Here is a 15,515-nt window from a genome sequence, read left to right on the forward strand (position 1 = left end):
TGGTTCCAATAAATCATAACAATGTCAACGCCGCAACAGCAACAGTAGTTGTAGTTTCAATTAAGAAAATGAGGTAACACAACTTAAAATCATACATAGCTATAAAGACAGCAACGAGCTCAAAGAAATCAACTAGAACAGTTCAATTAGTTTGCATCTAAACAGAGAATGATTTGTGAAGATTAAAATACTTTAAAAAAATACTAGATAGTGGGTGCGTTCGATTAGCTTCCCTGGGTTGACCCCGGTCGCGCACCCCGGTCTAACCCCTTGGTTCGAATAGCTTTGACGTCATTCAAGGGGGCCTACCCGGGTCCACCCCCAGTGCCCCGCTTGTGGAACGGGTCACTTGGGAATGTAGTCTGGTTCCCAGACCCAAAAATCTCCGACATGGGCTCTGTCGAATTAAGGATTTTTAACAAGAGAGTAAGAAACGTCAAGGAATCTTTGGTCAGGGGACCAGACTATTGGGAATGGCCCGAGGTGCATGACGAAACCACGAGAGGGCGAGTGATCGTTCGATTGGGCCACATAAAAAAAAATGTTAATCGTCCCCGCCCGACCGTTCAAACCCCCCGACCCCATTTTTTTTTAAATCATAAAAAAAACCTTTTCAATTATATTTCCTTTCAAAATGTACAGGTGTCAATAGATGTTTAAAAAAGGTTTTTATTCATGTTGGCAAAGCAAGAACAATTCTTCAAATATTTACTTGGGCTACACTGTGCTTAGGTGCATCTATGAGTTAAATTTGTTTGACAAAACTGTTGAAAACATCAAAAACACACAAACCCTCTGTTTTATAGTGATTGCGATGATTTCTATATTCTTGATTTCATATTTGGCATGTCAACAAAACTTTAAAAAAATAAAACCTCACTCCCTCCCCATCCGCAAAAAAAAGGGACCAACAATTTTGTTTTATGTGGCCTTAGCTATTGTCAGGGCTCACCCGAGTAAGCATTGCGGGGTCGTCACGCAGGGAAGCTATACATCAAACGCACCTACTGTACACAAAAACCTTTATTCTGTCTAATACAAATAACTGCATTTATTTAAGCCACGTAAGCAGATTGTTGTTTATATTTCTTATGCTTGTGCCTCAACCACCGGCTTGCCCTTCTGTACTAGGGAACCCTACCATGTAAATAATGCATCTGATAGTTTTGAACTTAAGTGAAGTACTACTTCGTAACGTCAAAGAGTGCGCAGTATATGGCAGACAAGGAAACTGCAAAGTAAGTATTTTATGATTAATGACCCAACTTTGCTCTACGATATACCTAACGGAAAACTTTCCGTTTGGCGCCACCACCTTTTCATTCGATATGAGATAATAATTATAGTATATAATTTACCTCAGTGAGGTATCCATTTTTGTAAAAAGAAATGAGTGTAAAAGTGGTGACGCCATACGGGACGGAAAGTTAGGAGGGTAGAGCATTGTGCAGCCTATAGCCCTAGTGACGTCAGTCAGTGCCACTAAGGGGTCCAACCTGGGGCCAATTTCATAGAGCTGCTTAAGCAAAAAATTTGCTTAAGCACGAAAATAGCTCGCTTATTTTACACATGTTACTGGCCCAAGTTTAATGCCATATGCATTGCTTGTGACTGGTATTAAGCTGTTGTTTACATAGCATAACAATTGTGTGGAGTCTTGGCCGGTAATCTGATTTTACTAAGCAAGGACTTTTTTGCTTTAAGCAAAGGTTTGTGCTTAAGCAGCTCTATGAAATTAGGCCCTGGGCTTGGTGCAGCCGCATTCGGTTTACGGTGTGTGGCAATGTTGGTCAGTATTTCACGTCATCAATTTTATTCATCATCAAACAGTTATAACTGGAATCTTGCTTAGGGTTGACATGTTGTATGCACGGCTGGGTGAATAACTTCAAAGCAGTGGCCCGTCATTGAGGGGTGTGGTCACCTAAGCAAAAAGGGGCGGCATAGTGTCGATGGATGATGTCTGCTACTAGACTGGCGTGTTGATACCAACATGTACATGTTGCTTAGTAAAGTAATGAAGCAATCTATAGTAACAGTTTTTATCATGAGTGAAGTAAGCATCTAAGGATTTTTTTTTAAAACATTTTAAATGCTTATTGCATAATAATCGTTGTGAAAAAAAGTATGTATAGACATCCTATGTACTGGTTGCTAAGGAAAATGTGTTGCCTAGCAACCATGTTAAGCCTTCTGTATTTGCCAATCGCTCAAGATTGATATTAACATGAGAGGTTAGGTTGAATTTAAATAAATATATGAAATATTTAAGTTAAATTTGTCTGTGGGCAGTTTTTGTGCTGGTTGCTATGGAAAAACTTAGTCGTTTAGGGTAATATGTTGCCTAGCAACCATGTTAAGCCTATTGTATTTGCCAATTGCTCCAGATTGATGTTAACATGATGGGTAAAGATAAACATGATTACAAATTTGAAATTTGTATTCTCAAATTGCCTGTGGGCATGTTTTGTGCTAGTTGATATGGGAAATATGTAACATAGCAACCGTTGCTATGCTGGATACAATTCTCGGTTTTTTCACCAATCGCCTAGACTATATTGGTAATTGTCAAAGACCAGTTTGTGTATCTCAACATATGCATAAAATAACAAACCTGTGAACATTTGAGCTCAATTGGTCGTCGAAGTTGCGAGATAATAATGAAAGAAAAAAACAGCCTTGTCACACGAAGTTGTGTGCGTTTAGATGGTTGATTTCGAGACCTCAAATTCTAAATCTGAGGTCTCGAAATCAAATTCGTGGAATATTATTTTTTTTTCTCGAAAACTATGTCACTTCAGAGGGAGCCGTTTCTCACAATGTGTTATACTATCAACCTCTCCCCATTTCTCGTCACCAAGTAAGGTTTTATGCTAACAATAAGAGTTTTTAGTAATTACGTGTCCAACCCAATGACTTTAAGATGAAGAAAAACTGGGCAAAAATCAACTGATTTAAATGAAGTCGTATGCATAAAAAAAAAAATTATAGGGAAGGAGGCAGAAATACATTTTGGGGCAGTTTAAGGTGATATAAGAACACTTCAAAAAGGAATAACTACTGCCGATTATGAAAAGACTGACATATCAAAATACTAACATTTAGAACACAAACAGCCCAAAGGGGTGGGCTAAGAAGGATTAACCAGCAGAAAACGAAGAAAAGATTTAGGGAAGGCCTACCTTTGTATGGCTTAACTTCTTCAAACTTTGTCTAAGCTAACTCAGCTTTACTTGCCCTCCAGTATACCTCTAAGCAGTTTATCGATGACCAAACATAAAAAAACCAACGATTAAAAGCAAACAGGAAGTGCAAAACACTCCAATAAAATGGCGGCCTTCCTAACTACGTAGAAAAAATCAAGAGTGATTGCAAAATAACGGGGTATATCCCCTACAGCGCGTATTTTTATTTGTCGACGTCACTTGCCAGAGAAAGAAATACCATTCTTCATGCGCGGATCCATGGGGCGGGCATAGGCGCGGGTAACAACACCCCTAAAAATTTAGAAAAATGGGAGAGGATAAAGCAAGTTGTAGCAATGCAAACACATTACAATTGTCTCTGGTGATTTCAGAGAGGTCGGGGAGTACGCCTACCTATAATGTTAATTTAATAAATCGCACCGCTGATATTTCCCACACGTATTTGTTGCTTCTACATTACACGGCAATGGTTTAGCATGGGGAATATTCGGAGCAGTTCTAAAAAGACTTGGTTATGTTGAATACAAAAAAGGAACGGAGTGGCACTCTGAAACGTAGGTGTGTAAGTCAACGTTGCTTTTTTGTTATGTGGCCATTAAAGGCAGTGTGGACACTTTTGGTAATTACTCAAAATAATTATTGGCATAAAACCTTTATTGGTGACGAGTAATGGGGAGAGGTTGATAGTATAAAACATTGTGAGAAACGGCTCCCTCTGAAGTGCCATAGTTTTCGAGAAAGAAGTAGTTTTCCACGAATTTGATTTCGAGACCTCAGATTTAGAACTTGAGGTCTCGAAATCAACCATCTAAACGCACACGACTTTGTGTGACAAGGGTTATTTTTCTTTCATTATTATCTCGCAACTTCGATGACCGATTGAGCTCAAAATTTTCACATTTTGTTATTTTATGCATATGTTGAGATACACCAAATCTGAAGGCTAGTCTTTTACAATTACCAATATTGTCCACTGCCTTTAAACATACACACACAATTACCAGTTACAAAATATATAGATACAAAAGGGGTTACAAATTAAAATATGTTTTCTTCGATTCAATATAAAGACCCAAATAAATGCGTCTGTAGCACTCCTTGTCACGTGTGCATTGTCAATTGATTTCACCATACCTTGATCTAGACAAAAAAGAACAGCATAATAGCAAACTGTCGAAGCGTATCGAAAGGAAACTACGCGACTCCAGTTCTCATGTCAATGTACACTGAGCCCTTATCAAAACCAAAATTGATTGTTGGTTCCAATAAATCATAACAATGTCAACGCCGCAACAGCAACAGAGTTCCAGCTTGTAGTTTTAATTAAGAAAATGAGGTAACACAACTTAAAATCATACAAAGCTATAAAGACAGCAACGAGCTCAAAGAAATCAACTAGAACAGTTCAATTAGTTTGCATCTAAACAGAGAATGATTTGTGAAGATTAAAATACTTTAAAAAAATACTAGATAGAGGGTGCGTTCGATTAGCTTCCCTGGGTTGACCCCGGTCGCGCACCCCGGTCTAACCCCTAGGTTCGAATAGCTTTGACGTCATTCAAGGGGGCCTACCCGGGTCCACCCCCAGTGCCCCGCTTGTGGAACGGGTCACTTGGGAATGTAGTCTGGTTCCCAGACCCAAAAATCTCCGACATGGGCTCTGTCGAATTAAGGATTTTTAACAAGAGAGTAAGAAACGTCAAGGAATCTTTGGTCAGGGGACCAGACTATTGGGAATGGCCCGAGGTGCATGACGAAACCACGAGAGGGCGAGTGATCGTTCGATTGGGCCACATAAAAAAAAATGTTAATCGTCCCCGCCCGACCGTTCAAACCCCCCGACCCCATTTTTTTTTAAATCATAAAAAAAAAACCTTTTCAATGATATTTCTTTTCAAAATGTACAGGTTTCAATAGATGTTTAAAAAAGGTTTTTATTCATGTTTGCAAAGCAAAAACAATTCTTCAAATTTTTACTTGGGCTACACTGTGCTTAGGTGCATCTAGGAGTTAAATTTGTTTGACAAAACTATTGAAAACATCAAAAACACACAAACCCTCTGTTTTATAGTGATTGCGATGATTTCTTTATTCTTGATTTTGATTTCATATTTGGCATGTCAACAAAACTTAAAAAAAATAAAACCTCACTCCCTCCCCCATCCGCAAAAAAGGGACGTCCAACAATTTTTTTTTATGTGGCCTTAGCTCTTGTCAGGGCTCACCTGAGTAAGCACTGCGGGGTCGACACGCAGGGAAGCTATAAATCGAACGCACCTACTGTAACAAAAACCTGTATATTCTGTCTTATACAAATAACTGCATTTATTTAAGCCATGTAAGCAGATTTGTTGTGGAGTTTATATTTCTTACACTGCTATAGTGCTCACCTTATTGTAGCAAGGGTCCATGCTGTATGGTCAGACAATGCTTGTGCCTCCACCACCGGCTCGCCCGCCTGTACTAGGGTGACCCTACCATGTAAATAATGCATCTGATAGTTTTGAACTTTAGTGAAGTACTACTTCGTAACGTCAAAGAGTGCGCAGTTTATGGCAGACTAGGAAACTGCAAAGTAAGTATTTTATGATTAATGACCCAACTTTGCTTTACGATATACCTAAAGGGTTTAGGCAAAGCCATTTTTCAAAAGAACATACATAGTTTAATAGTTTTCCAGTTTGGAACTTTATGGCTGGTGCATAACTGTCTCAAGAAAAAAAGAACCTTATTATTTATATCAAGGTCCTGTGCAAGTTGATGCCATTAGTAATCATTCAGTCTGATAAATATTTTCATCGGAAACTTTGAAATAAAAGTAAATGCATGATTTCAAGTCCTCTTATTCAACGGTGTCGTGTTCAATGCAATCGAAAACAATCAAAATATTATTGTTAGCTTCATTGAAAATCCCAACTTAAAAAAAAACCTCGCCTGGAATATCATGTTTGTGAGGACAAGGCTATTTCCAATTTTTTTTTGAAAATGTCCCATCAATAAAAAAAAAATCATTGGAAAATTCTATGGTATCATTCGGTATGGGTTCGGTATGATTGTAGCCTGAAATACATTTTAATAGAACTTTTCACAAGTAGATTATTTATTTGATTCCATTGCTCGTTTAAACTTGTTTTGTTTGCTTTTCAAGATTGAAGTTTTGTTTCACGATGGGAGCAAGGCGGATATATGGATGAAAAGATCTGATCAAGATGTCCTCTCCAAGAAGATCGACTAATTATGACAATCACCCCATGGGATGGGTGATAATAGGAGCTGCATTTATCACAAATGTTATTTTAATGGGTAACGTGAAAGCATTGGGAGTTCTCCTCATTGCTATAGAGACTGACTTTAGTAGTCATCTTTGGCTGATTGGATGGATTGCAACGTTGCACAGTATGCTCAAAAACGTTTTAGGTGAGTTAATTAAAACGCTCCATGTTGTTCATGTTGTCCCCTATGGCAATAAGTGTAAGTTGTTGTTGGTGTTATCCTTGGATAATTTTGTCCAGTATTTCGTTCCTGGTTCTATTTGGGTTTAACTTATGTCATTTTGTTCCCCCCCCCCGTTGTTGTGTGTGTATTTTTGGCTTGTTCTTGCTCTTTACTTTATCCGAATAAGTTCAATCAATCAACCATTTGATATCGTTGAGATGTTGTTGTACACTAAACAGTTTGACTATGGGTCAGTGATTCACAACGAACCGTGAATTTAGGAGATCAATGCGAGGACACCAGCCAATCCTCAACAAGGACACCTTATCCAAGCATGCATGGCTTGATATGGTGAATGGTGACTTTGTCCTTGTGTTAGGGCCTGACTCAATCACCTTTATTATGCGCATTTCACCATAAAATGTTCAACAGCGCATTAAAATAAACAGCACAAACATTAGACTAGATGACAAGTCGTTGGGCGGTGCCTATTTGTTACTAACACACATTCTGCGCTCCCTGCAACAGTCACAGTGCAATTATACACATGCAATGCAACGGTCGTAGGAAGCGCATGACTCTCACACATATACTGGGATCGAGGATGAGTGTACCGTCCCCGTGACCACACCGCGCTTAACAATTACCGACTTGATTTCAAGATTACACAAACATCATCACACGCGAGAAAAACAGCAAAGAGTAAAAAATATCAAAAATATTACACATAAAGTAACAAATTGGCCGAAAGCTTGTTTAAAAAGAAAACACTGCCACAGTCTGAAGACTACCGACTTTAATATGGATTTAAAATGCGCATTTATCAAAAACTGATCAAGGCGCCTAGACAAAAAGAAAACATACCATTGAAAATGAAGAATAAACATAATTGTGCCGGATACCGAATTGGTTTTTAAGGCTAAGCTTCTTAGAAACCGTAAAAGACTGTATTAATTGAATTTCTTAAGGTATCATTGCAAGGTGTCGGCACTTGACACAGACTTGACGCAGATAACTCGACTACAAATCTGGATTTAGGGGCTTCTAATACTTCGTTGAGTACATGTACATTGGATACCGTTATACCAAAGCATTTGATAACTTTAAGCTCTGGCATTGGATATTATTTCTTTAACAATATTATGATTTTAACATTCTTGTAGATTGGTGTTATCTGGGGTCTGACGACCGTAGGAAGGAATTAAACCACATTATGTCATATCAGTAGGCCGCCCTCACCTAGAGTTAAACAAAATGCGACCGGTGTCATTGGCCAAACCTGTGGGCCGCGCGTACAAATCTTTGCGTTTTGATTGTACGTCTTCGTTTTACCTCTAAGATGGCGGCTTGATGACGTCAATGCATAAAGATCTATTTTGTAGAAAATGTGATTTTATGTTCTCAATTTTATTCCAGTCTGACTTTAAGGAGCAAAGATTTTCCAATGCCACTAAATACAAGTTTAGTGGACAGCGGAATTCACACTCACTGTAAAACAAATCCCGTAATATTTACGGTGCTTTACCTGGCATGCAGCTAGGGTGCCAGGTATAAAGTGCCGTAAATTTCACAGTGGAAGTTTCGCAAACTGCCCTTTCAACGCACAATTTACAAAACGTCTCCAGTAAAGTTTACGGTGATTTAACAGGCACCCTATAGCTGCCAGGTAAAGGACCGTCAATTTTACGGGATTTTTTTTTTACAGTAATGAAAGCACTTTTTTGTTTATGAAAGTCGCCTGACACACAAGGCCTGAAGGTCACTTCAAGGTGTGGGCCACAATTATATTTTTCCAGAGGCCGTCGCCACCTACTCCTAGGGCTGAAACAGGGTTAACCCCTTTACAGTCCATACGGATGTAGGCTTGGATATCATCAATTCGAAGTCTGGCCGTTAGAGCAGAAAGCACTACCTCCCCAATTTGATGTAGCAAGTGTCACGACCGGGATCCGAACCCACACCCCGCCGATCAAACACCAGTGCTTGAATCCGGTGCTCTTAACCGCTCGGCCATGACACTGACACGAATGGTACTCTCATGATATTTTCATATTTTTGTTCCCCCACAGGCCCACTCATCACAGTCCTTATTCGGATCCTGGGGAGCCGTTTCGTCTTCATCTCTGGGGGCATTTTTGGAGGTATTGGACTAACCTTAGCATCTCAGTCAACCAGTGTCGTGCAGCTTGCCATTTGCCTTGTTCTGGTGTCAGGTAACAATTTCTTCAACAAAACAAACACAAAATATGGTTATGTATGGTTTCTAATCATCTTACAAAAGGTAAATAATCAAACATGAGATCAGAGAAAAATCAAATGGTCCTCATTGTGATTTATACCAAAGACCCCTGACACTCCGGGCAGATGCTCTACCAACTGAGCTTGGCATAGCGGTGTACAGCGGTGTACTCCCTCATGCTTTCCCTATGAACCACATTTTCCTCCCGGTTGCATGGATGCGCAACTGGGCAAAACACAATGGGTTCAAATCCCAATGAGGACCATTTGATTTTTCTATCACCCCATGTTTGGTTATTTAAAAAAAAGCAATTTTAAAGACGTATCTGTTTTGAATTGGTCTTGCACGCCTTGCCCAGCGTCTCAAAATTCTCCTTTTGTCCCATTGACCCCTTGCACGCATGTCACACACAGCGACTGTCCCATACTCACCATTTTGGTGGGCAGTAGGTTTACGTGTAAACGCCGCGTCGCCTATCAGTGAGGGTGCGTTCGTTTAGCCCTGTGTCGACCCGGTCTGCGCCGGTGCGTTCAAATAGCTTTGAATTCATTCCAGGAGCTCACCTTGGACAGCCCCCGGTGCCCTGCTTGTGGAGTGGGTCACATGGGGTGACCATGGTACATGACGTTACCACGCACGAGAGGGCGAGTGTGATCGTTCGATTAGCTCTTGTCAGGGGCTCACCCGAGTGAGCACCGCGGGGTCGACCCAGGGAAGCTAATCGAACGCACCCTGAATAACGCACAGTGATATTGCCCACCAGTATTGCGCATCCAAGAGTATTCTGATGATGACGTCAGGTGAATTGGGTCAATACATTCTGTAATTTAAATAGTTTCAAGGAATTGATCAGCAGATCTGTTTTCTTTTCAGGTGTCGGAACAGCATTCAGTGGGTTTTGTGCCTTTGCTTTAATGGCATCATATTTCGAGGAACGGTACTCGGTAGCCAATGCTGTATCAACAGCGGGCTTTCCCATCGGTATGGTAGTGGTCGGTCCTGTTACCCAGATCCTACTAGACACATATGGTTGGCGAGGAGTTGTTCTTTTGTTGGGAGGGCTTTCCTTCAATCTTGTAGCCTTAGGAGCATTGGTGACAACGAATATTGTACCATCAAGTTCTAAAAGATACAAAGAGGTTGCCATTAGTGATAAGGATGAGGCTAGCCGTAAGAAGACTGAAGAGGAAGTGCCTACAGATTCTGGCTCTATTATCGAACTCTCAACTAAAGACGATGAGAGAAAACAGGATACTTCATGCCATCCAGACTTCCTTTCCTGCCAGAAATTTTCTACCATGATGGATTTTTCAGTTTTGGCAAATCCTAGATTTATTTTAGTGACATTGGCACGATGCTGTTCTGAGCTTTGTTATACCTGCTGGGTGGTGTTCATAGTATCTCATGGTCAGTTTCAAGGATTGAGTTACTTGCATTCGTCTTTACTCCCAACAGCATTTGGAGCTGGAAATTTTCTCGGCAAGTTAGTGGTTCCGCTAGTAGAGAAGAATGGCTTCAATCCAGCCTCGCTACGCTTGGCGTTCTTTGTGTGTAGTCTCTTGAGTGTTTCATTTACTCTTACTGCTTTGGTTAACTCATTCGCCGGCCAGATGGTATCTTCAGCTAGCATAGGATTTGGTTTCGGTGTTTTCTTTCAAGCGAATGATTCTTTAACTAAGACACTTGCAGATGACGATCGGATCATTAATATTCTGGGATGGCGAGTATTGTTCAGTGGTTTCGCGGGAATATTCGGCGGATTACTTGGAGGTTAGTCAACTTTAGATTTCAAATAATTTGCCCTCATATTTCATATTGTAAGTTATGTTTGATTGGTGTCCATAATATCCTTTAAAGCCAATGTATATGTTTGTTAATTGTCAAAGACCAGTGGTGTATCCCATCATAACCATAACATAACAAATATGTGAAAATTTGGGCTCAATTGATCATCGAAGTTGCGAGAAAATGATGAAAGAAAAGACACCCTTGTTGGATGAATTATTTGTGTGCTTTCAGATAGGAATAAAAGACTTCTAGCTAGAAGTTTTTTTATTTTATTTTAGGGAGAAATTACCTCTTTCTCAAAAACTACGTTACTTCAGAGGGAGTCATTTCTCACAATTTTTTATACTATCTACAGCTCTCCATTGCTTGTAACCAAGTCAGTTCTTAAGTTAATAATTGTTTTGAGTAATTACCAAACGTGTACCTTCCCTTTAATATTGTCTGTTTCTACAATTGTGGCATCAGGAGATTAACTTGATAATAATTTACTTAACTTCTTTTGAAATCCATCAGGGGTGCTCCTTTTTTTCTCTCTCTCCTGTGTGTATACTTAATTTGTTTTCTGTATCGTTTTTATAGTTTTTACTTTGCATTTTTACATGTGAAATTATTTTAAGGAATCGGACACTATTGGTTATTACTCAAAACAATTGATAGCATACACAGTTTTTTTTGTTGATTGAATGAAAACACTGTTAGAAACAGCTCCCTCTCAAGTGACGTTTTTTTTTAGAAAGAATCAGTTTCCAACTAAAACATATGAATTGATTTCGAGACCTCAGGTCTCGAAATCTAGCATCCGAAAGCACACAACTAAGGCCGCAAGGTTTTTTTTCTTCCAATAATTGTTATCTCGCAACTTCGACGGCCAATTGAGCTCAAATTTGTACAGGTTTGTTATTTTATGCATATGTTGAGATATACTAACTGTGAAGTCTTTGACAATTACCAATAGTGTCCAGTGTCTCTAAAAGTGAATATATTAATAAGCGAGTCTAAAAACCAGAACATGGTTTGAACATGAAGGACGGTTTTTCTGAGATGTGGTGTTGTTTTATCGAACACACTCGCATGATCTTGGGAGAAGATTTTTGGGGTGAACATGTTTTCGATGAAGGTAATTGATGTGCTTGTAATATGAAAGTACCTGTTTGAAACTGCTTATGTATTAAGATTACTGGCCCTTGCTTTGTGTACATATTTTAGCAATAACTTTGCTAAAATTGAAGTTATCAAGGCCATTTCATTCTGGATCGTTTTCAATTATTGGTGAAGATTTAACTACGGGTTGTTTGAAATTGACAAAAAGTTTATAAGTTTACAAAAAATCGGGCACTATTGATTGTCCAAGGTCATGCATTTTAATTTAACCATGTCAACCCTTTGACTTACGCCTGATTTGTATAGGCTTCGCCACAAAAGTGAAAGGGTTCAAACAGAATCGAACACCATAGTGAAGGTTGAAAAAAAGTGTTTGCTAGTGCAAGTTATGTCAATTGTTATTAATTGTAAAAATAACGAACCTGTGAAAGTTTGAGCTCAATTGGTCGTGGAAGTTGCGAGATAATAAAAGAAAAAAACACTCTTGTCACACGAAGTTGTGTGCTTTCAAATGCTTGATGGTGCACCTCGAAATCAAATTCGTGGAAAATTACTTCTTTCTAGAAAACTACATTACTTCAAAGGGAGCCGTTTCTCAGAATGTTTTATACTATCAACAGCTCCCCATTACTCGTTACCAAGTAAAGTTTTAACTAACAATTATTTTGAGTAATTACCAATAGTGTTCAGTGCCTGTAATAAATTCACATGTGTCCAGTGCCTTTAACTTGTAGGTCGCAGTTTTCTGCTAGATAACACGAGGTGCGTGGTGATCTTGCTCGTTCAAGTGACCTACAATACTTTTTTCATCAAGGATAAACCTATTCACTGTTATTTTTCTTTTGTTTTATTTAAAGGTTGGCTGTATGAATGGACAGGAAGTTTTCAAGTCACGCTGTTTGCATTTGCTGGTTTGACTCTTCTGCCGATACCACTGTATTGTATTGACTCTGTGTATACAAAGAAGAAAAACTCTTAGGATGGTTGTTTAGATTTCAAACCACCATGGAACGACATATTGTCCCATGGAGCTATGTCCACCGGAGATTCGGCCCAAAATGGGATATTAACCCATTTTGTGTTGTTTATAGATTCATTGCCTATTTGACTTGTTGTTGTTGTGTAGGTTTTATTCCTTTTAACAAAATATATTTGCCTGTTAAATTTTCTAAATTTCTTGTTTAATCTTGTAATGTATTTTTATTCCATTGTACATTGTAATAACCGTGCAATTCAGCGTCCAGCTGCGAATTGGTCTAATATGAGTACATGATTTATAAGATGGGCTGGAGGAGCACGATTCAAAAGAGGGCGCTCTCTGAGGGCTCTTACGGAAGAACCACCGGGGAAGAGGTGGTATGGGGGGGGGGGGGGATGCACAGAGTATCCCCTGCCGGTACGAGACAAAGCAACTGTTCTGAACTGTTGTCAAATACATCCTTGACTGGCTATACACAAATATGTTATGATGCATCCTTTAGTGGAAGTCAGTTTTAGCGACTGGCTAATTGTGTATTGGCAAATAAAACGTATGATTTGCTATAGTATCTGATTTTTAATGAGATCTGATGTACAATCTGATGACCTATGTCGGCCTACTGAACCTTAAAGACACTAGACACTATTGGTATTAAAGACCAGTCTTAACACTGGGTGTATCTCAACATATTCATAAAATAACAAACCTGTGAACATTTTCACTCGATTGGTTATCAAAGTTTCGAGATAATGGAAGAAAAAACACCAATGACACACGAAGTTGTGTGCTTTCGGAACCTCAAACTCTAATTCTGAGGTCTCGAAGTCAAATTCAAATATTTTGGAGGAAAATTACTTCTTTCTCGATAACTACGCTACTTTAGAGGGGGCCGTTTCTTACAATGTTTTATTCCGTCAACAGCTCTCCATTGCTTGTTACCAAGTAATTTTTATGGTAACAAATATTTTGAGTAATTGCCAATAGTGTCCAGTGCCTTTAATATTTTCCGTATTACGTCAGTGAATGTTTCCCAAAATGCCTGCGGCAGGAGTTTACCAAAATGAATACTACATTTCTAGAAACGAATCATCATTATTATTGATTTGCTAATCCATGGAGAGTTACACATGAATAAGTGCCGATGACATTCAAAGATGGTTCTAAAAACAATGTATGTAATTTCGTCAAATGTATGCTGGTTGCTGCTGAGGTTAACTACTGCAATCTTTATAAATAATAGATGTTAAATTTGCACCGGGGAAAAAAAACATTAATTTTGGATTTTACCCACACACCGATGTGTGTGTTAGCACATACTCGGTACTTTCCCCCGATTCCTGTGAAAAAAATATCACAGGCATATTACTCGGGTTGAATTTGAACCCACGACCTTTGCAATTCTAGAGCAGTGTCATACCAACTATAGAGCAGTCTTTGTTTGCCATAGTGGACTGCTAGTATGCATTATGATTGTCTGTTGATACATAACACGTTCAGCTGTTTTTGATTTAGTTGTATGCCTAGATACTTTCAACAATTGCAGAATGTGGGTGACAATGGTACTAAAGCATACCAATACAGGAAACACAAGGGTTGATTACATACCACGGTTCCGAGAAGAAAGAACAAAATGGACGAGTGGAAGCTGACCAAAGCTTGATGATTTTCAGACCGGACTACTGATGGATTTGTAGATTCGTATACTCATGTAGCTGTAGATTTTCGGGACCCGTAGGGTTGGGAAAAACGCCGTGATGTAATCAGATGTTGGAGATTTGGAGGTTTTCCTTAAAATCGGATTCTCCACAATTTGTGACACTCAATAAAATAAGGGTCATAACCTTTCTGAGGATGGATTCGGCTTCTGCTATTGTTTTACTATCTGTAAGAATGAAGACAACCGAAGTACATGTTATAGAGCTGTCTTCATAAGAATTATGGCATAAATTAAACACTTTACAATAAATCATAGGCCTATCAAAGTTACTTAAAACAATTGACTAATGAATAATCAGAACACTTCATAACTGAAAACGACTTATATATGCAAATACGTTTGCAATTCCCGCCATGTCTTTGTGGGCCGCGCCATCTTGGAATACTATTTACATCAGCAATGTTTACAAAACGATAACCAAACTATAAGAGCATAAATGGCAGATTCTAAGGACAATAATTTCCCGATCTCGTGTCTAATGAACAACAAGCTGACACATAAACTCAAACAACTTTAGAAATAGAAATTTATAATACAAAAAGGGGAAATTCACCTGTAACAATGAAGACAGTCGAAGTACATGTTTACAGCTGTCTTAACAGGAAATATGGGAGCACCCGGAAACCTGACGTTGAGGGCGCAGGAAGAAACTAAATTTGATTAAACCGAAAAAAATGAGGGGGCCATATCTTTTATAACTGTCACGTTAACTAATCGAAACAAGAATGTTTTTTCAAGGTCGTAACAGGCGTGTGTGGCAAGTGTTCCGATCAACACATCGATCGGCCTTTTGTATCAATCGATCGATCGAAAACTTATTTCGAGGGTGGGCCACTGTAGGTCTTTTGAGCATGGATGTAACACTGCTAGATGAGGTAGTTACCTATGACACAGCGAGCATCTATACGTTGGTGTGTGGATCTCGCGTAGAAGCTGCCTTACTGTACAATCGGCCGAACAAGTGTTTAATGTTGCCTGCAATGTGTCCAAGCAATTAGTGTCGTTTAAAAAAAAAAAAAAAAAATTGCACAAAAGCTTTTCACACAGGCA

At 39.1% G+C, this 15,515-nt stretch overlaps 1 protein-coding gene across 2 annotated transcripts; it reads left to right on the forward strand.

Moving 5' to 3' along the window:
• Positions 1–1,198: 1,198 nt before the first annotated feature.
• On the forward strand, positions 1,199–13,127 carry LOC139951516 (monocarboxylate transporter 5-like). Of its 2 annotated transcripts, XM_071950447.1 has the most exons (6): positions 1,199–1,238; positions 5,607–5,781; positions 6,355–6,623; positions 8,711–8,854; positions 9,754–10,650; positions 12,627–13,127. In XM_071950447.1, the coding sequence occupies exons 3-6, from the start codon at positions 6,416–6,418 to the stop codon at positions 12,746–12,748; spliced, it is 1,371 nt and encodes a 456-aa protein (XP_071806548.1). In that variant the 5' UTR covers positions 1,199–1,238; positions 5,607–5,781; positions 6,355–6,415; the 3' UTR covers positions 12,749–13,127. The 2 variants fall into 2 exon arrangements, with proteins under 2 accessions (XP_071806548.1, XP_071806547.1); XM_071950446.1 differs by lacking the exon at positions 1,199–1,238 and having other exon boundaries at positions 5,465–5,781.
• Positions 13,128–15,515: the final 2,388 nt, after the last annotated feature.

Source organism: Asterias amurensis, chromosome 19, assembly GCF_032118995.1.
Source record: "Asterias amurensis chromosome 19, ASM3211899v1".
NCBI lineage: Eukaryota > Metazoa > Echinodermata > Asteroidea > Forcipulatida > Asteriidae > Asterias > Asterias amurensis.

What these genes read in the sequence shown, in the direction of transcription:
- LOC139951516 (XM_071950447.1), top strand. Translation starts at nt 6,416, where the DNA reads ATGTCCTCTCCAAGAAGATCGACTAATTATGACAATCACCCCATGGGA. An exon ending in TATGCTCAAAAACGTTTTAG is followed by an intron (nt 6,624 to 8,710) that starts GTGAGTTAATTA and finishes GTTCCCCCACAG; the next exon opens with GCCCACTCATCACAGTCCTT. An exon ending in ATTCGGCGGATTACTTGGAG is followed by an intron (nt 10,651 to 12,626) that starts GTTAGTCAACTT and finishes TTTTATTTAAAG; the next exon opens with GTTGGCTGTATGAATGGACA.